This window comes from Rhinopithecus roxellana, chromosome 17, assembly GCF_007565055.1.
Source record: "Rhinopithecus roxellana isolate Shanxi Qingling chromosome 17, ASM756505v1, whole genome shotgun sequence".
NCBI classification, from domain to species: domain Eukaryota; kingdom Metazoa; phylum Chordata; class Mammalia; order Primates; family Cercopithecidae; genus Rhinopithecus; species Rhinopithecus roxellana.
This window is the reverse complement of record NC_044565.1, coordinates 27,811,084-27,832,583: the sequence shown is the minus strand read 5'-3', so window position 1 is coordinate 27,832,583 and position 21,500 is coordinate 27,811,084. Positions and strand designations below refer to the sequence as shown.

At 39.1% G+C, this 21,500-nt stretch overlaps 1 protein-coding gene across 34 annotated transcripts in view; it reads right to left on the bottom strand.

Annotated features, from left to right (window-relative positions):
• Positions 1 to 21,500, bottom strand: part of MAP4K4 (mitogen-activated protein kinase kinase kinase kinase 4) — a 197,489-nt gene that overhangs the window by 56,378 nt on the left and 119,611 nt on the right. For all 34 annotated transcript variants that reach the window (XM_030920650.1, XM_030920643.1, XM_030920647.1 and 31 more), the window contains exons 4-10: positions 16,670 to 16,795; positions 15,292 to 15,402; positions 11,127 to 11,217; positions 8,894 to 9,024; positions 6,560 to 6,614; positions 5,039 to 5,117; positions 371 to 546 (exon numbers count right to left, since the gene is read on the bottom strand). In XM_030920650.1, coding sequence (XP_030776510.1) covers positions 371 to 546; positions 5,039 to 5,117; positions 6,560 to 6,614; positions 8,894 to 9,024; positions 11,127 to 11,217; positions 15,292 to 15,402; positions 16,670 to 16,795 — 769 coding nt within the window. The remainder of the gene's footprint in view (positions 1 to 370; positions 547 to 5,038; positions 5,118 to 6,559; positions 6,615 to 8,893; positions 9,025 to 11,126; positions 11,218 to 15,291; positions 15,403 to 16,669; positions 16,796 to 21,500) is intronic.

Genomic DNA, 21,500 nt, shown 5'->3' with positions numbered 1-21,500 from the left:
TACAGAAACACACTGATGGAGATGCTCACAGCAGATGCTCAATAAACCCCAGTGAAATATGCCATGAACACATCCATGATGAAGTAAAATGGGCAGCAACAATGACGTCACCCTCGGGAAAAAGAAGAGCATCCCATCGTCATGCCTATTTATTCGCTGTAAGCTTGGTGACACACCACAAAGCTCCAGCCAACGCCACCTGGAGCCAGGCTGGACCCCAGGCCTAAGCACTGAACTGTAAGCAGAGAGAAACCATGCAAGCACTGGCCAAGTGAGCACTCTCACAGCTGGGAAGGGAGGGACCTACTCTAGTTGGCAAGAACCTAAACATAAACATTTTAAAGGATGAAAACAAAAACAGGCTTAGTACCTTTCTCGCCTCTCTTCTTCCTGGTACGATCTATATGATCCTTAAGCTGGATTCTAACTTGCCTTTCATTTGGCTGATCCCTTATAAAAGGATGTTTCAAAAGCTGCTCTGTAGAGGGCCGCTGCATGTAATTCTTCACCAGGCACCCTTCTATAAAACTAAAAAATTTCTTCGACCTGTAAGAAGTGAAAAAGATCATCAAATTTCCACCACAAAGAGTAAAGATCCAAAATATCAGTAACTTACAAGCCTCAACATAAAGAAGAGCTTCAGAATTCACTGTGAACATTCTGCAAATGCATAGGAATAATGTATGAAACATAAATAGGAACTCAGGACTGTTGAGGATCAGGAGCCATTAATTTAGCACAGTTTAAGTGGTACATCCTATCGCTAACAACACAACACAAATAGGGAACTAAGAAGGAAGTCAGATTTAAATGAACTGGGCTTAAATCTAATATTGCACATTAATCACTTAATTACAGGAGTGGCGGAGGGAAGGGGGTAGCGGGAGGTCTTTGATAAAATGAAGGCAGACAGGACAGATGTCCGGTACCTAGAAGACAAGGACAGACAATGAGATAAGAAAAGGAGCAGAGTCCATGACCAAATGCTGGGGCTCTTGAACCTGTTAATTCGACATTGCAACCAGAGTTCCAAACCGGTTGATTTTATCAGTTCCCTCTGTTTAATCTACAAAGGTGGAAATTACAGTTGTTGGAGTTTTTTTTGGAGGAAGAGATGAATCTGTCCTTTTTAGGGGAAGAGATGAATCTGTCACCTACATTTGCCATACTAGCCACTTTTACTTCTGCCTGTTTCTCCATAACCAGCTCATGAGGACCACAGCCCTAGCCTTGGTCAAGACACTCTTACCAATCACCTATCCTATTTTTTGAGACTCATTTCAAGAATCACCACTTCTGGTAAATATTCCTGGGAACACTCCGCCCTATGTGACCCCAAGTTAGGAACCTTTCTTCTGGGGTTATCTGCTTTTAACAGACTGCATGCTTTGTGTTTCTGTCCCGCTGAAAGGTTGAAATGGTACAGGTCAAAAACTGGTTTCTACATCTCAACCTATAGGCAATGCTCAACACTAGGGATGCACACCACAATAGGTATGGAATAAATTTTTGTTGAATGAATGAGGTATTCTTCAGTCTTTAAAAATGTGAGTCAGAAAATTAGTTCACTCTTTCTACTTCACTGCTTTTAAGAATCACTTCTATTGTCTCGTATTTCCATTAAAACTTAACTTTTTTTCAATTCAACAAATATTTATGTATCAACTATTTGCATTTGTTTATGTTAGGCTCTCTAACACATACACATAAGAAATAAAGTGGAGAAATTTAGGTAGATACAACAGCAGACATATATCAAACTTACAGAGGAAGAAAAAAACCTGTTACAGTGGATTGGACAAGAAGAAAAAGTAGGATACTTGATATTCATAAGGTAGGACAGAGAAGACAACATTCCAGAGTGAAGGAATGATAAGAACTAAAGTAGGGAAGTGTTAGAGAATAATGAGTTATTTTCTGAGGCTAGTATGAAAAGTGAAAAAGAATGGAAAAGTAGTAGGTTAGGGTCAGCTCAAAGAAAAGCCCTTAAAGTCATTCAAAGTCACTGTTACTTTATTCTACGTTTAATGAGGAACATGGAAGATTCTACACAGGATAGTGAAATGCTTTAACACAGAGAATTCTAAGACCCAATGTCCACAAAGATCATTTTGGGGAGTTTATTGAAGATACAAATACCTGAGTCACTCCCCAGACCAAAAACTCTGAGGTTCGAGTCATCAGTTAAAAGACTGCAAAAGGTTCAACCATTATGGAAAACAGTATGGCAATTCCTCAAGGATCTAGAACTAGATGTACCATATGACCCAGCCATCCCACTACTGGGTATATACCCAAAGGATTATAAATTATTCTACTACAAAGACACATGCACACGTATGTTTACTGCAGCACTATTCACAATAGCAAAGACTTGGAATCAACCCAAATGTCCATCTGTGACAGACTGGATTAAGAAAATGTGGCACATATACACCATGGAATACTATGCAGCCATAAAAAAGGATGAGTTTGCATCCTTTGTAGGGACATGGATGCAGCTGGAAACCATCATTCTTAGCAAACTATCACAAGAAGAGAAAACCAAACACCGCATGTTCTCACTCATAGGTGGGAACTGAACAATGAGATCACTTGGACTCGGCAAGGGGAACATCACACACTGGGGCCTATCATGGGGAGGGGGGAGGGGGGAGGGATTGCATTGGGGAGTTATACATGATATAAATGATGAATTGATGGGTGCTGACGAGTTGATGGGTGCAGCACACCAACATGGCACAAATATACATATGTAACAAACCTACACGTTATGCACATGTACCCTAGAACTTAAAGTATAATTTAAAAAAAAAAAAAAAAAAAATTACAAAAGGATTCCTACACATTGTGTCCACAGACGAACATCTGGGAATCAATGAACTACAAAATATTTCCTAAAATCAAGAATCAAGTTCTGCTGGCAGAAGGACACTGATCATCTTTTGAAAGCCATTTCTGCAAAAAACAGAATTTACATCGGGTGGACAGTGGACAGCAATCACAAGAAGAAGGACTTTACGTCTGTAATTATCTCATCCTTTTAGAATACTTGGGTAACATGAGAACAGGGATATAAATGGATGAAATGTGTCATCTAATCCAGTTTAAAGAAAGTTTGGTGTAAGAAAAGAACACAGGAAGCATTTATTGCTGTCTACCACTGTATCTTTGTTATCACTGTATGTTGGACACACAGTGGTTAATACAAAACTGTAGCTAATGGACAGAATAATCGGAGTGTGAGGTACCCTGAAGACAGTATTAACTTAGCAATCCTTCCAGTACAGACCTCTGTCAACAAAATCTAAGAGAGATAAAGTAAAGGGGAGAATGAGTACTACTTAATCAAAGCATGAACTGGGTAAAGAGTTACTCCAGCTCCATAGCTGATTCCTTGGTGATATCAGCTATACACACTGGGTTTCCCTAGGCATGGCCACCTGAGGATGTCCAGAGTTATTATGTCTTAATACAGAAGACTGACTGGAGCTAAAATCCTTATAACTCCGTGGCAATAAAAACCATTCTAAACACAGGTAAATGGAATCAGACAGCCACATGGAGCCAAATGTGGTTAAAGACTGTATAAAAAATGAGAAAAATCCTGCCAGCAGAAGACAGAGGGGAAATGGTGAAATGCGTTGGGGGCAAGGACAGTGAGATGCAGGGAGAAGCATGAAGCAAACTGGTATGAAGATGGGTGTTGGCATGCAACAACATAGGGGAAAAGAGGAGTGCAAATCACCAGAAGGTGAGCAAACAAGAAAAAAAGCATAAACAGGAACAGCTAAAAGGCCAAATTCAGAATGGAAGCTTAACTCTGAGATGTTCTGCATATTTCAGAATGAGAGTCAAGAACCTAAGAGGAGGCAGCATCAATTGGAAAACTAGTAAGAACTGTTTAAAAAAAAAAAAAAAAAGGCATATAGCAGGTAGGAATCAATGAGTCCAGAAAAACAGAAAGAGGAACACAAAAAGGAGGGAAGGCCATGCATGAAGAGCCAGAGTACAGACGAGAACAAACAGGAAAGGACCCAGAAAGAAATTCAGGAGGGAAAGAGAGGGCAAAATTCTCAGCAGAACCCAAAACACTGCTCTCTCTCTTCAAGATTTTACAACTAACCCAACAGTATGTTCCCACAATGCTGCAATCCTAACAGCTTCTCTCAGGGAAAGTCATCCTCCTCTCTCCCTCTGTGGGTATCAGTACTCTGTCTGACAAATGTATGAGAGTTACAAGGAGAAGGAAAAGTGACAGCCCAAGAAGATGAAACCATTCTGTTAATATGCTATTCTGCAATGAAAGCTGGTATGTCTAACTTCAGTTTAAAAAAAAATAGTTACAGTAAAAGCCTCCATTAATTTTAAAATCCTACGACATCTGAGGAACTGCAAGTCAACACAGCTTTTTTTTTTTTTTTTTTTTTTTTTTTGAGACAGAGTTTTGCTCTTGTTGCTCAGGCTGGAGTGCAATGGCGTGATCTTGGCTCACCACAACCTCTGCCTCCTGGGTTCAAGCGATTCTCCTGCCTCAGCTTCCTGAGTAGCTGGGATTACAGGCATCGTCACCACGCCCGGCTAATTTTGTATTTTTTTTTCAGTAGAGACAGGGTTTCTCCATGTTGGTCAGGCTGGTCTCGAACTGCTGACCTCAGGTGATCCGCCCACCTTGGCCTCCCAAAGTGCTGGGATTATAGGTGTGAGCCACCGGGCCCAGTCACTCTCTTTAACGGAAAGATGTTTAGAAGTATATTACACTTAAAAGAATGCCTAAATATTAAAATAGAACATTTGTCTTTAGACATGTTATAGTGTTTCATTTGGTCATTTGTCAACGTTTTGTAATTCAGAGAGAATTTATCAAGAAAAATCTCATTTAAAAAAAAATCAACGCACCTTTTAATTGGTGTTTTGGAGAACCAGCTCTTGTGTTCCCCAGAATTAGAAGGGCCAGAATTTTATCTCAAAGCAAAGTATAACTAAAAAGAAACAAAAAAAAAAGGAAAAGAACAACAAAAAACCATATATAGCTTACCATTTTTTTGACTTCAGCCGGGGAGGAGGGTTTCTGGGAATGAGAAACAGTGCTCTCATTGGATGCATGTCACAGAGAGCTGAGGAGAGGAGATGGTCGTGTCAGTATGGCACTTATTTTACTCATTCTTGATTTCTAGGGCTCAGTCATAAACAACATGAAATGCTCTGGCCCATCGTCTGACTGATAGGCTTCATACCGAGCAGTCTAGACACCTAGTTATGAACTCCAGGGCATACCTTGAATTTCCCATTTAAAAACAGCACAGTGGGAGGATGAGAGCAACAAGAAGAATATACATTTTCAAACAGACATTGGAAAGTTTTCATAAGTCTAAGTCTTATAGGAACTAACATTTAAGTTGTTAAACTATCTGTAAGATTACAATGAAAATGATTGCATTTTCATTGGGTTGTTGTGGAGATTAAGTAAGATATGGCTTGCAAAGGCCTTCACACAATGCCTGGAACAGAATGAGCACAGTTAGGCCCTCCAGAAATGCTGTTTGTTGTTATAGCTAAAAATACTAGAAAGAGCAAAAATTGAGCATGAAATGGATTTAATTCTGTGCAATTACTGTTTTTGTACTCCTACCACTCACCCAATAAAGGTGAGTTAGGCACACACGTAGGCATTACTATGTCACCATAGGCAACGTGCATTTTCATGTGTTTCTTTACCTTCGAAAGACCCTTACAAGGCATCTGCGCAATGAGGAGGGGCAGACGATACTATTCCCCTTGTGAACAAAAACTGAGACAAAGGATGAGGTGGTACTTCCCTGCCTTACTTTCTTAGAGGGAAGCACAAGGGAATGTATGGTGTTTGAGGCAGATCTCTATTTCTACACTGAAAACTAATTTTTAGTTGTCAATAATTATTTTCATTCATTCAACAAATATTTATTCAGCAGCAACTACATGCCATGCCAGACAGTTATACATTCTTTGTGTAGACCTTTTTTAATGGGGACAGCAGAAAATGCAGTTTTTTTTTCCTTTGTTCTCTGCAGTTCTACCTCATCCGTGATCAAAAATGAATTATATGAAGTTCTCATTAATTTAATCCAATGGAGAAGCAAACACTCACAAAATTTCAGTTAACACGCACAAAAAATTATTCTATTAATAAAGTTTTGCCTCCATTTGTAAAGTCAAAACTTAATACTAAAATTTCATGTGTTAGGACTAGTTTCACTGAATTATTCAATTTAAAATGTAAAGAGAAAACTTACTACTTATTATCTGATCTCAGCACTACTTCAGGTCACACATTTGAGTACAACTTAATTAAAATAAAATGTAGCCTATAAGCCTCCTAAAGATATTTAAAAGGAATAGTAATAGTGGTTGCCAAGAATTCCTTTTATATCTAAAACTTGACTATATTGATGATGCCTTCATCTAAACAGTCTACCAGAAATGCCTTTATCCATGGAGCTGAGCTGTTCTTTTTGAAGTCTTGGGAGAGGTTTAAGTTACACGTTAACAAGTGAGCTAAAAAGAAAAGAAAGTTACTTACGGGGAGCACCTTCTGCCATCTCGATGGCTGTAATGCCACAAGACCAAAGATCACTCTGCAAAAATAAAACAGTATATTACGGATACTGGAGTAGCTACAAAGCCACTAACTTACATGTCTGGCTATTCACACAACTTTGCTATATAAACCAAAATGAAGTTTGCCAGAAAATAAAAGTACAAACACATTTGTAGAACTTATGGAAGGAGGGAGGGAAGGAGGGAGGGAGGGAGGGAGGGAGGGAGGGAGGGAGGGAGGGAGGGAGGAAGGAGAAAATTGATTTAATTAAAACCACTCACATCTATGAATGAACTAGAGCTGGTCCACTTAAAAACCTCTCTCTAACTGTTCAGTGAATGGTCTACTGTTCAATATTGTTTCTTCATTTCTTCATAAACATTCAATACTTTAGACTTCTGGCCCAGATTGATGTTTATTGTTAGTAACTCAAACTTAATTAAGATTTTAAAGTTTAAAGGCCAGAAACCATTCTTTACAAAGTGCTCACCACTGAATTCATAAAACTTAACGGGGCTCACTAATTCAAATCATGCCACTAAGCATCCCTACCCTACTTACAAACCAAACAAGTCAGCTGGTTTTCTGTACATGGAATCTTTTTTTTTTTTCTGATTCCCCTGAAATACTAAATTTAAAATTTGAATTAAATTTCACTTTCTACTCAAATATAAGTTCCATGAAGGCAGGCATTTTTGCCAGTTTTATTTACTTTTGTAATGGAGGGTACTCATTAAACACTGTTTGATGTACTAAAGCCTTTTCAGGGAGGAAGACTTTCAGTGAGGAAAATTGCAGGTGCAAATATCTCAGATGGTATTTCTTAAAATCCAAAAAAAAGAATTTTTGAAAAGTAGATAAGGATAGTTATTATCATTACTATATATTTGTTTATATGCTATCCTAACCAAGGAATTAAACTTGCTCAGTTAAAAGGTTTTCTAAATAATCTATATTTATATTACAAAGTTCAGACACATATATCTGAATACAACAAAAAGGAGAGACCTATCATTCCTCCCTTATTTTCATTAAGCTTTCTATACTATCAGGGTACACAAAGGGGCTCATGACCCTAATCCAGTGGCCACTCCTGGCAACATGAGCGGGGGATGAACAGTTCTGCACGTCCCCTGCTGCGAGGCAACAGGAAGCACCTCCACCTCCACCTCCACCTCCACCTCCCCAGTGGTGATTTTGCTAAGAAAGTTTTCCTTGATGCAAATTAAGCCTTTCTAGTTTACAGGAAACAAACTAAATGACATAAAGAAGTAATGAGACAAATCTCAAGGGTAGAACATTAGACAATAGGCCCAGGCTCTTCAGAAAGTCAGGTTTATGGCAAAACAAAAACAAAAACAAAAAAACCAGGTGGGGGTTAGGCGGGGTTCTAGATTAAAAGAGATTAAATAACCAAATACACTGTCTTGTTCTGCATACCAGCCAGGTCTAACTACCAACTTTGTATTAACTATTTGTATTTACTTAGGTATAATAATTATTTGGGGAATGCTGGAAAACATTTTCAAATTTTAGAGACATAGTAAAGAGTGGAAAGTCACAAAGTCTGTTATCTATTTTAAGATACTTCAGTATATAAAAAATAAAACTTACTCTGCACTAGTCTTAAATTAAGTCTCATTAATTGGATATTTGTAATAAATACTAAAATACATGGGAGACTGTTAAGACATGAATTCCATTTTGCATATCATTAACAGGTATATTAACCAGTCTGGCTCATCTAATTAAGGCATGGATTTTTAAAAACAGCTTTTGTAAACATAGTAACCTGAGTCTGATATCAAGTATGGATTTACATCTAGATTTTTTTTAAAGTGTACTATTGATTCAAGTCCCTAGAGGTCACTCTAATAATTTAAATCAATTTGTATACCAAATCAAAGCTGTACAGCAGTTTAACAAGAATAATATAAAATTTCACTCAAATGAAGCTATTACTATACAGTGGCAATATTTTAAAAAGAATAAATATTCGATTCTAATATATTCTTCCAGTTAAAAAAAAAAAAAGGATAGTAAATAGGAACAAAAAGTTCTAGGCACAACAAAGTGCTCCAGACTGCTTTGAAACCAGTGTATTCCTTAATGAGAACATAGTCACGTGATACAAATGGACAAAAAAGACAGCATCTGAATACTGTCCTGAAAAATTTGCACCTGCAATTTTCCTCACTGAAGGTCTTCCTCCCTGAAAAAGCAGGCAGACAAGGGGTGTGCAATTTATAAGCAAAGCCCCCATCCCTCAGGCATGCCAGTGGCCCTGCAAAGGCCTACGGAGCAGGTGCCTCTTACTCTGTAATCATAGGTGGCATCTGGGTTCTCATCACAGGCGATGACCTCAGGAGCCATCCAGTAGGGAGTGCCTATGAACGTATTTCTCCGCCCCACTGTCCTGTCCAGCTGAGCACTCACACCAAAGTCAACTGTAGGAGGAAGAGAAAGGAAGATAAAGTGAAACACAATTACAAACCAGATATACTTGTGAAAAAACACAAGGAGGAAATGTCTTCATAGTAAACTGAAACAGCAGTGCTTCATGAATATGCGATCCCCCTCAAGGCAGGCACCACTGGTCAGGAGTGCCCTTCCACAGTAAAGCCACCGAGACTGTGAGATCCTCAACCAGTCTGGAAGCTTCTGTGAAGCCTGGATCTGGCTGCCTCCCCAGCTTCTCCGACAGTGACCAGCAGAGGGCCTTTTGAATGAACCACAACCTTCAGTGCTTTCAGAGAACTGCCGCAAACAAGATCAACTCACAGAGAGCCCCAGGTTCTGGAGAACTGACTGAAGACGCACTTGACTTACCTTCTTAAACAGCACTAGTAACCATAAAGATAAGAAATTCACAAAAGTTTTCTTGAAAAAAAAAAACAGTACTGAATTAAAAAAAAAAAAAAGCAAGCTAAATCATATATTCACAAACAACACATCCTAAAGCACTTGGGACTTCTGCTGATTTTTCAGTGACTTCTGCATCCCACCCAATTGGATGGTGGTGGCGGTCTAGAGGAAAGTTCAAGGATGGGAGTCAGAGCTGGCAGGAAGACCATGACCTCTAACAGAATGCCTGCCATCTGTCCCTGCCAACACTATCACCACACACACTACCATTACCCCAGCAGGAACCTGCAAAGGTGGAGGCACCCATGCAGAAAGGCCTACAAAGTGCTGAGATGACTTAAAGGGATCATCGATTCAACTTCTATGCACAGAACACGCTCAGAAAATGGCTTGTCCAGGGTGTGGACTTACTCACTGAGTACTCCTTCAGAGACAGAGACACATGGGCCAGGCAGCACAGGAAGCCTAAGCGAGCATCACAGCAACTTGGAAGGCAACGGTAACCAACCACTAAGTGATCACTCAGGGACTATCACAGGCCGGTACCAGGAGACCAGTGCAGGGAACGCACAGCTCACTGAGTCATTTGGTATGAGAACTGCTCAAGCGCTTCCTATCTTAGCCCTGAGGGGAGTTTCCAATTGGGCAGATTCCTCCATAGAAGACCAACAAACACAGACACTATGCAAGAAAGTAACTATGAAGATGTTACTTTTACAGTACAACAGCTGTGACTATGATTTCTAAAAGAAAGGTGGACCAGACCCATATAAACAGAAAGAATTTCGCTGTGATGTGCTAGTAGAAGAAAAATTAATACAAATGCTATTGAAAAATTTGATACAACACTTAGATGAAAGTGGAATGAGTTCTGACCCAGCTAAAGGAAACAAGAAATATAAAAGAACCCTTGTGAATAACTCCAGGAAAACACCATGGGCTGTAATTACCTATCCATGCAGAAATTTATCGAGCACCTACTACAATGAAGTCACTACGCTGGGTGCTGGGTAATAGGCTATTTGCTGCATTCCCAGAATCTACATTCTGGCAAAGGAGACAGTAACAGAAGTAAAAAGCAATCACATAACCATAAACTGTGAACAATACTATGAAAGAAACAAGCAGCAAGGCCCAAGACAGATCAGAGGTTGATCTAAACATGAGGAAAAAAAACTGTGACTTCAGAACTGAAGTCAAGTCTTCCCAATGGGAAACAGTTAGTTATGCAAAGGCCCCAAGGCAAGACCCAGGAAGTTTAAGAAAAGAAAAAAAGACAGTGACTGATGAAGACAGAAGTAAAGAGGGACATAAAATGAGGAGGAAAAAGTAGCAGGCATCAGATTCTACAAGGCTTTTTATAGGCAAGGGTGAGAAATGTTTTATTCAAAGTAAAATAGGAAGCCATTAAGGGTCTTTAAGCAGGAAAGTGGCATGGTCTGATTGGAAGATCAGTCTGGCTGCTGTATAGAGAACCAGGGGGCGGGAGGTGGGGGGGAACTAACATGGAAGTGGGGAGGCTGGAGCCAGGCTAAGCAATATGCTCGGTTCCCACATTCTTAAGAACAGAAATAGAAAACATGGGTAACAGATTGAACTTTTAGCTAGATGGAAGCAGAACTGGGAGCGCAGCTGGCTTGTGCCAGGTGCAATTACGAGATCATGCCGCATATCCATTACATACCAAGTTTCACCTCTGCATTCTCAGTCAGCAACACATTCTGGCCCTTGATATCCCGGTGAATCACGTGATGAATGTGAAGATGTGCCAGTCCCTGAATAGGAAAGACAGGCCTGAATTTTAGTTTTCTGTGACTACAAGTAAACAGCCAGGAACACACCTTTTATAAGTGCACATGTGGACCAACGGTGTTTGTGAGCTCATGAACATTAACTTCACTCTTAGTGCATTCCCAGAAAGACAGCACCAATACTACCACACACACAGAAAGAAGTCCTCCCCACCCTCCACATTCCCAGTGGGTCAGGTTCCCCGTGTGAGCAACAGGACCACTTCTAGCTGTGCCTTTAAGATACACTGCAGATTACCATCTGCAGTTTCTCTGCTATAATTTGTGCTATTTGTGTACAGGGTGGTTCCTTTCCCACGCTAAATGTCTAGAGGGTGACCCCGTGGGCATATTTCAACTAGACACATCTCAGGGGAAAAGCAAAGGGCAAGAGAGGGCTTTGAAATCTGGCTCTTTAACACTGGCTAGCCTTCCCACTGCACAGTGACAAACTGCTAAGTGTTGATCAATCCCACCTCCATCCCAAGCAGAAAATGATTGTGCTGTCAAAAGAGCCTTGTGTTCAAATAAAATATCTTTCTTTCCCAAGGAAACAAACCTACTGGGCATATAACACTTTTTGATGACCTTGTATCTGGAATGAGGCCCAAAAGCTTGTCTCTTAGGAGAGGTGGTGGAAGAACAAAAACACATGTTGCATCCAAATATGGTCCAAGAGACAGCAATGCATCATTCTCACAACTCATTTACTTATTCTGTCCTTAGCGAGAGAAGCCAAATATACAGCTCACCTCCTTAAGATACAAGCAACCTATTTACTCTAAAATGTCTCAATCCAAAAAGGGCAGATTATAAGTAAGGGTTATTTGATTTTTTTCCTGTTTATTCTTTTTTCATGGGGTTTTATTGTTATCATTACTTTGTAAGATATGAATTAAATACAACAGCTCCTCTAGAATACTAATTTTTCTAACACAGGGGGTTTCTAAACATTCATTTACTGGTCTGTCTATGAAACAGAGCAAAGCTTATTTGACAGCTCTGTTTATTTTTCACAACACAGGATGTGAGGTATCATACCACAAAGCACTGACTAGAGAAAAAAAGCACTAAAAATATATGGTACCTTATTGCTATAGTTAGGAACAAAGTACCTCCTCTCAGCATGGTATAACTTCAAATAGCAAAAGGAGAGACACAAAAGCTAAGTTCCCCAATTCTTTGTAATTCCTATTTCTATTACTTCAGTTCATTTTTGTTTTCTAACTTGCCAACCTCTTCTTAAACTTTTACAGAACTATCTTAACAACAAACATAAGCACCCACATCTTGTCAAACAAATGTGGCTTGCATGCACTCTTGTTCATTACCAGCAATAAATGTATGGAACAATGCCTGTTTTCCTGTCTATACTGCTACAGGATCACTGCTTCTACAGGGAATTAAGTGTATCTAATAGCTCTGCAACAATGTTAATGATTACTAGGAAAAAGAAGAACCTTTTTCTTCCATGAAGCACCTGGGAGTGTATGTGTGTTCAACTAGTCCCATACCAGAAAACAGGCCACAATTATCCTTCCTTAGCAGAGACGCCAAGTCCAAACACTCAGCGAAGGACCTACCCTCGAGCAAATGCATCAGTGTTTCTAAACCAGGAAACATTTTCCCCTTAACTCTGTATCATGCATGGTCACAGAATTAAAGAGCAGTCAAAGGCTGCCATACAGCATTGGTTATAGAAAGCTCTAAGTTCCCATGTTCAATATGAAGATACTGTCTTGTGGAATGTGAACATGGAAGTGGGTTAAAAAGAACATGCTGGCCTTGCTGCTAAGCCTTGTGGTCCAGAGGGTAACTGTGCTGGCTCCAAAAAGCACTTCTCTATTGGCTGAGGCCTACCAGATTAGGACTCTCACCATTCAAAGGGTCTGATCATAATGATCATAATGTCTAAATCCAACATCTAGTGAGAAATGAGGAAAGGTTTTGCCACCACAGAAACTGTCTAACCCCAACCGTCTTTGAGAACACAGCTTATCTGTCTGGGGGTGGCTGCATTCCTTTCTCATGAGGCCTTACCTCCAGCTTATCATCTTGCCTTCTCTTTACCAAAGCCAACTCTTAGTAACCCCTATAATGAACACATACTACTGCATGACACACGAACTCTCCCTGAGGCATTTGCTTGTTTTTAGTTAATTTAAACTTTTGTCACAAGGAAAAACTCCCATTCTAGATGAAATGTAGGCAAAGGCAGTTCGTGTTTTAGATGCCCAGTGAGGTGAAAAAGATTTGCTACGTCTCAAAAAGATGTTCACTCACATGCCACACTCAAGCTGGCTTAGAGGCGTCAAACAACTTTGGCTTCTTTTAAATGTTACTGGAGATTACTGATGGTAAAAATGGCTAAATGCACATGTTACATATGATAGGTAAACAATGCTTGCCTGGGTATAGAAACACATTTGTCGTGGAGGCTGAAATACATTTGATGCCTAGGACATTATGCTAAAAGCTAGTTCTCTGCTTGAGATATCCCATACTGGAATTATATACAAGAAAGGTAGGGGGCGTGGGTACGTGGGTGGTGATGTGTATGGCAGGAGAGTGGGTGTTTAAAACAAAGAATAATGACAACAATTAATAGTCACTGATAAGTAGCTATGTATCCAAATGTTACACTAAATGATTAATATACACTAACTCATTGAATTCTCCTAACAAAAGTAATTTCAAAAGGTTGGTATTTAAAATGTATAGATGAGGAGAAAATAAGTCCTGAAAGTTGAATAACATAGGGTGTGCTATAGATAAGCAGCAGAGGCAGGACTCAAACCCAGGTCTGACTTATGCTAGTCTCCAACCACTCAACCAATGTTCTATCCTGCCTACCATGCTAAAGACTTTTAGTTGTTAACAGAGGAAATCCATCTGGCCCAGTACCTGACTTCCTTTACAGTAGTATAGGGCAGGAAAGTTTCCCACATTTAGGCTCTGCTTTCTATAATAGTCATAAAAGATCCTGACATTTTAATGACATTTGCAAGTGTTTATAAAAAGATGGTTCTCCTGTCACCCTACCCCACCCCGCACAACTAGTCTTCTTAGGAGAACTGCCTCTTTTCAAGGACTACATAAATATCTTAAAAAAGAAAATTAAACATTTCTCTAGGAAGTCTAGATGGCAGTTTTTAAACCTGCAATCCTCTATGAATCTTACATATAAAAAGTGGGATAACTTTACTTATTAAAAAAATTAAAATAACTTATTCATTACTTTAAGTTTTTTTATTAGTGGGGGAAGCACAAGAATTGGGCTTCAATTTAACTTCATAATCTTTTTTTTTTAATGTGGTAGGTAAATGAAATGCAACCAAGTAATGTCTGTGTGTAATTCAGGGATGAAGTCGAAAGGAAAACTGTGATGGCCAAATGAAGGAAGAGACCCACTGGTAATATCCTACATGCACTGCTCAAATACGAAATCCTAGAAACCCTCTGCCTGTGCCGTCAACATGGCTTTACTACTTAAAAGAAACATTTAAAAGCTGCTAAAATAGCAGTTCAGAAACTTACTCTAAGATCATTAGCCAGCTTTCCAAATGGCTGTCAATAATCTTAAACATTCTAACTCTTCTTCATAAATATTGTAACAGATTCTAGTAGTTAACACCAAAGTCTTCAAGGTGATTTTGAAAATCAGCATTCAGCATCATTAGTATTTATTTATAAGCTTATACACAGAATTACTTTAAAAACAATAGTTGGAGATTATTTCTCTTCCCCTCCACTCTGATTTCCTTTTAACTCAAAGGAAAGCTGCCAATAGGTATGTCATGATGCCATGGAAAGTAAATTCAGGGAAATACAGAAAAGCTTTTTTTATTTAAGTTGACCTTCTTTACATACTTGCCAGAGTCAAATCATGATGTAGCCTAAAATTATCAAAGCTAGCTAGATATACAGAATCCTTGGCTGTCAAAGAGAATAATCTGTATATGTATAAGTAATGCAAAGAAGTACTTGCGGCTGGGAAAATGAAAATGGAAGCACAGGATCATGGGTTGGAGCACTGTAGCCACCACCCACTTTCCTCACCCTCAGGATTTCTCTGGAGATGTAAGCGATCCAGTCTTCTTTGAGTGTGTTCCCTTTCGTGTTCTTCACAAGGTCTGTAATGGACCCAGCCCCACAGAACTCCATAACAAGCTACAGGGCAGACAAGACACAAGGTGAGTAACACATCTTGGAGAAATTGGGAAAACCAGTTTAACCACCATGCCATCTCTTTATTCTAAAGACCTGGAAAAGTGATGCTCCTAAATAACTCATAATAATTTGGAGGCACCTAAATAACTGAAAGCTCATTTCACGGTCCCATGTATTCGCTCCGTATATTTGGTCCAGGAGACTGAGAGTGTCTGGTGTTCTATGGCACACCCAAGCGCACCAATTCTGAAGTGCTCATTCTCTCTCAGAAGCACACGGGCACAGGAAGATCACTTTGCTCCTCATCACTGCCCAAAATTATCAAATATCTGACTCAAATATTCCCTAACATTCTTTTTCATTTTGCCCCAAAAACATTCTATTTTTCACATTATGATCCTCAAACTATTATATTAACTGGGTCTAATATGAATAAAAAATAGTATTTTTAAGCAGTTATACAATTTTTAATGCAATATTTACAGTATCTGAATGTTTGAACAATATGATCACAACGGTATGTTTAAAGTACCCAGAAAATCAACCGAACTGAACTGTTCTAAAATTTTAACTAGGACCTGATTTGGGCAATGGTTACAGGGTAAACTTTTTCCCTCTATTTAACTTTGCAAATGTTTTCTGTAATGGTCCTTTAAAAATACTGATACAAAAAGTATTAATCTATCTTCCTGCTTTGTAAGTTTAAATAATGTGATAGCCACAGATCTGATGGTATCTCCAGGTCATTATCTTGAATACAAATGTGTTCAAAAAGAGATAAGGCTGAATGTGTCAATTCCAGAAATTTCCCTGTAATTTGTTTTAATTAGCTATTATCATTAATACTATTAATAAGCTACTGACAGAAGTTTGTTTCTTGAGATCTGTCTCTCATTTCCAAGTGGTAAGCTCAGTTTACTGAGTTTTCAAATTAATTTTGTTCCCATAAATAAAGTTTTTATTGTATTGCTTTCAAGCTCCTAATTTCCTTGCTATTTGATCACATTCCTTCTAGATGCTGCCATTTTATTCCGGAAACACAAAGTTAACTTTTTTCCATGCAATGTGAAATCAGTATCAAAATAAAACAACCAGCATATAGTCAACCCAGAGACATCGGCCAAGGAAGCCTTTAGAATCTACCAGCTACTTACTGCTCCTCTTCATTGTTTTTCTTCCCTCCCTTCCCCCCAGCCCCCACCCCCGCCATGCCCTTACAATTCAAGCAAATGGAATGCCCACAAATGCTCAGGAAACATCCACCTACCCAGAGTTGGTCATCATGTCCTGGAGGGCTCTTTTTGATGAAAGCACCATAATATGTTGCAATATTTCTGTGATGAGAGTATTTCTTTAGCATATTTATCTCCAGTTTGATTTCTTCCTCTTCATCCTTAAGAAAAAATAAAAATAAAATGTGTGGCTACTGAATGGTGTGCATGACTTTACTTCCCCCACACTACATACAATAATGAAAGGAACACAAGTTCCCCACCCTCCAGGAGCAGAGGCACATATGCATTCACTTCATCCTTATGCCAAGAACAGGAATCTTAGAAGACTCATCCTTTGAAGTGTGATTATAGGACGTGATGCATAGGAGGTAAAGACAGACACGGAGAGCTGCAGGGACAGTGCGAGGGGACTGCCTGGCCAGTTCTCCCACTAACTGTGACCTCTGGAAATGCACTCCACTTCTCTGAGCCTCAGTTTGTTCAGCTGTAAAAATGGGACCAAAAAAGGGAAATGACTGATACTATTTGAACTTATCACTTGGAAAGTCTGTTTCCTTTGCAAATACAGATCATCTGGTCCGTGTAAGTCCAGAAAACGTTTACCTCGAACAACCCTGCACGACGGCACCCTCTAGTGAGGCCAAGGCAGAGTACTGAATACATGAATGCAGGCTGGAGGTGCAGTCTGTGACGGTGTGCTCAGTGAGAACCCACTGAAAAGAGGTCCAGCTGAGTCCAGTGGGTCCCAGTAACAAAACATCACTGAGAACATTGTTTCAGACTTGGCTCCTCTCCTAGCATCTTGGTTTATTGAAATAAGATGAGCAGAGGAAGAAATCCAGAGTTTGTGTGAGAAGGTTAGGGTGGGGAATGAAGGAAACAGATAGTGACACAAGTCTGGAAAATAAAAATAAGTTGCCCTTGTGAATGACAAAGGCTGAGAAGTCTGTGATCTCCACCTATCTCCCATATAAACCTGGAGAAGAAGCTGTGCACACCAGCCAGGTAGACATTCTGTTATATACACATGACATACTATCTGCGAAGAGTCAGCTTAAGGAAGATTTGTAGTTAGTACAGAATGAAGGGAAAGCAGAGTTAAAGTGAGAAAGAACAGGAACTGTGCAGGAAAGGGAAAATCATCCTTGATTAGAAAAGCACAGTGTAAGATCGGGAGAAATCTGATGACCAGATCTCTAGAATCCCCTATACTGCATACATTTTCAAAAGGAAAAGATGACTAGTCCCCTAAAATGTCCTTAGTTTTCTACACTGACACAACCATCCCACTCATAACTTGATGTCCTTCTCTCTCCAGGTAAGAGTAGGGGCTCTGAGTAGCCTAGACATACATGCGTGTGTGTGTGTGTGTGTGTGTGTGTGTGTGTGTGTGTGTGTGTGTGTGTATGCGTGCACTTACACACAACTTGGAAGAACCCTACTTACTGCTTCAGTCTAACACCTCTAGAATCACTCTTAAGGCCTTACAAGCCTAAAGGAAGTCTGATTTGCAAATTGTTATACTTTAAAAGCTGCGACATCATTAATTAGATATTAATGAGATCAGATGGGAAAAACAATGTTTAAAATACAGACTTCAGTTATACATTACTGCTTTAGAAAACAAATGTATAACAAGACATAGTCATCTTAGAATAGTAATTCTCAAGATGGCAGCTTTATAGCTTGGTTCTGAAACAAACGCTAGAGTATTATAGTACAGTCATGCACTACATAACATCTTAGTCAACAAAGGACTGCAAATACAACAGTGAACCCATAAAATTAATAAAATTAATAAATGAAGCTGAAAAATTCCCATCACCTACTGTTTGTGGTGATGCTAAACTAACCTGTCGCATGGCCAGTTGTATAAAATTATTGCACATATAGTTATGTATAGTACATAATACTTAATAAATGACTATGTTAGTGGTTTGTTTACTACACTTTTATTGTTATATTAAAGTGTACTCCTATTTAAACCAAAAAAAAAAGGGAACTTACAACAGCCTCAGGCAGATCCTACAGGAGGTATCCCTAAGAAGGCATTGTTATTATAGGAGATGACAGTTCTATGTGTGCTACTGCCTTGAAGACCTTCTACTGGGACAAGATGTGGAGGTGGAAGACAGATATTGATGAGCCTGACCATGTGTAGGCCTAAGCTAATGTGTGTGTTTCTGTCTTTGCTTTTTACCAAAATGTTTAAAAAGTTAGAAAAGACAGAAAAAAGCTTACAAAGATTTTTAAAAAGAAAATATTTTAGTACAGCTATGCAATGTTTTTTAAGTTAAGTGCTCTTACAAAAGTACCTAAAAGTTTTATAAAATAAATGAGTTTCAGTAACCTAAAGTTAATTTATGATTGAAGAAAGCATATTTTTTAAAATTTAGTGTATCCTAAGTGTACAATGTTTATGAAGTCTACAGTAGCATACAGTAGTCCTAGGCCTTCACATTCACTTACCACTCACTCACTGACTCACCCAGAACAACCTCCAGCCCTGTAAGCTCCATTAATGTTCAGAGCTCTATGCGGAAAGTACCATTTTTTGTCTTTTCTAAAATATTTTGACAATCTCTTTTCTATGTTTAGATACACAACTACTTGCTATTATTTTTCAATTGCCTACACTATTCAGTACAGTAGCATGTTGTACATGTCTGCAGCCTGGGAGCAATAGGCCATACCAGGTAGCCCATGTGTACCATCTAGGTTTACATAAACAACACTTTGATGATGGACAACAGCAAAACTGCCTAATGAATGATGCATTTCTGAGAACATAACCCCATTGTTAAGTGATGCACAACTATATATTCTACAGGCACACTTGTCATGTGACTTTGAGAGATGACTACAAATATGGCAGCAGTCACATGACCCAATAGAGTTGATACAATAATTCTCATTCAAACCCTGCAAAGTCCTACCAAATAGGTATAATTTCTATCTGAGATTTAAATATGGCCATGTTGAAAGCAGCAATGAAAAATGAGGTACTCAATAGTAGACAGCCATCTTAATTCTAAACAAAACCAGTGTTTAGACTAGCTAGTAAAACAGAGAAACACTTCCATTTGAGACCTTGCTTCAAAGGAACTTCATTCTAAAACAGAAAAGGGTAATGATGTTTTATTACATAGAACATGAGGAAGTATGCCCCAAATAAAAGTAGGAAACCTAATGCCTCAAAAGTTTTATCTTGTGCTCTCTGCACACACATATCAACATGTACAGTATGATGAGCAGTAGTGACCAGGGCTTGTTGGCATGGGGGCACATTGAGCCTGCTCCCTCCTGACTCACCACAACTCACTCCCAGTGCTATCTGAGGGTTTCTGAGAGGCCTCCTGACCAAGCAGTGAGTGGCCTGGGACAGCCCTAATGAGGCTTGTCAAGACAGGTAGGCTCCTGAAAAGAGTTAGCACGGGGTAGTGGTCGTAAACAGGCCCCATTGAAAAGGCATGTGGTGTCACTCCCAGGATGAGGTCCATGGTTAATGTGCTCTAAAAAGCCAAACATCCCACTTTCCGTACACTGAACTGCAGCTGGGTGACCAGAAAGCAAACTAACCGTTTTTCTCCTTTTATCCAAAAGTCAGTAAATCTGTAAGGATTTGGGATATAAAAACTACACAAAAACAAAACAACATTGGTTATTCTCATTAGCCATTCGTCTAATCTTATGTTGAACTAGAATAGGGGAAAATCCAAATACTGATTTTAACTTTGTTCCTGTAATAAGAACTTCATACAGTAGTGAATTTTACTGGACTGTCCAGACTTGTTTCATCAATCCAACCCTTACCTTTGCCTACCTCCACTCCCTGCAGTGGCTAAACGATTTCCAGGGCTGTTGTTCCCTATTACGCTCTGCTAGTAGCTTTCACTTCTTGACAGAAAGAAATGCTACCTATGATTCTCCCATGAAAGGCTTCCTGAGCAATAGTTAAGAATTATAAAATATTTCCACTAGGTTCCATTTATATTTTTTCCTTTTAGTGACACAAACCAATGTCTTCTAGGATCTAACCTGTTCACCACTGTATAAGAAAGAGTCGAGAGCACTTGGTATTTTCACAGCTCACCGAGTTAAAAATCAAGCACACATTTTAAAGTTCTCACAGGCTTAAACTCCATACTGTCCACTGGTGTGAAAACTCCTGAATAGGCACATTGGTAAATACTGGTGGCAGATTACCGTGGGACCATGTATTTCACTGTATCTGAAGTGCCCTTGAATGGAGCCCACCACTATTTTATGTCATGAAACCTGTCAACCATAAAGTACACACTCTAACATCTTCAAAACTGGGTTGCATCTCAGAATCAATGATTTAGATGAACAACTAAAATACAATCAGGTCTGACAACAGTTTTTCTAATATGATGGAAACACCCAAATATCACCCAGAAATACAGTGATCCCATCAATGTCACCTGCCAGAATATTTCCCAGGTCTGAAATAGCCAAATCCTGGAAGCATACAAAAATGAACTACGAAATATATTGCAGGGAAATAATATTCTCCCCTCAAATTACTGTTTTAGGATCAAGTTTATATATACTTTGAAGATTTCTTCTCTCGATTTTATGATTTTAAAATAGATGACTATTACACATCTTATAAAATAAAAAGGCAGTTAGCACCAGTAATTGTCATTTACTGTCCAATTATGAGTGCCCACTTGGAGAAAAAAACACTACTAGAAATACAGAATCTACCAATGGCTTTGAGCCAGCTACAACTGGAAATCTAATTATGACTAATGCTTATTACACAGTATTTTATGTTGTCTTTAGAGTAGGGTAATAATGAGTCAACTTCTGAGTTTCAGTCTCCTTTCGGTTATTAAA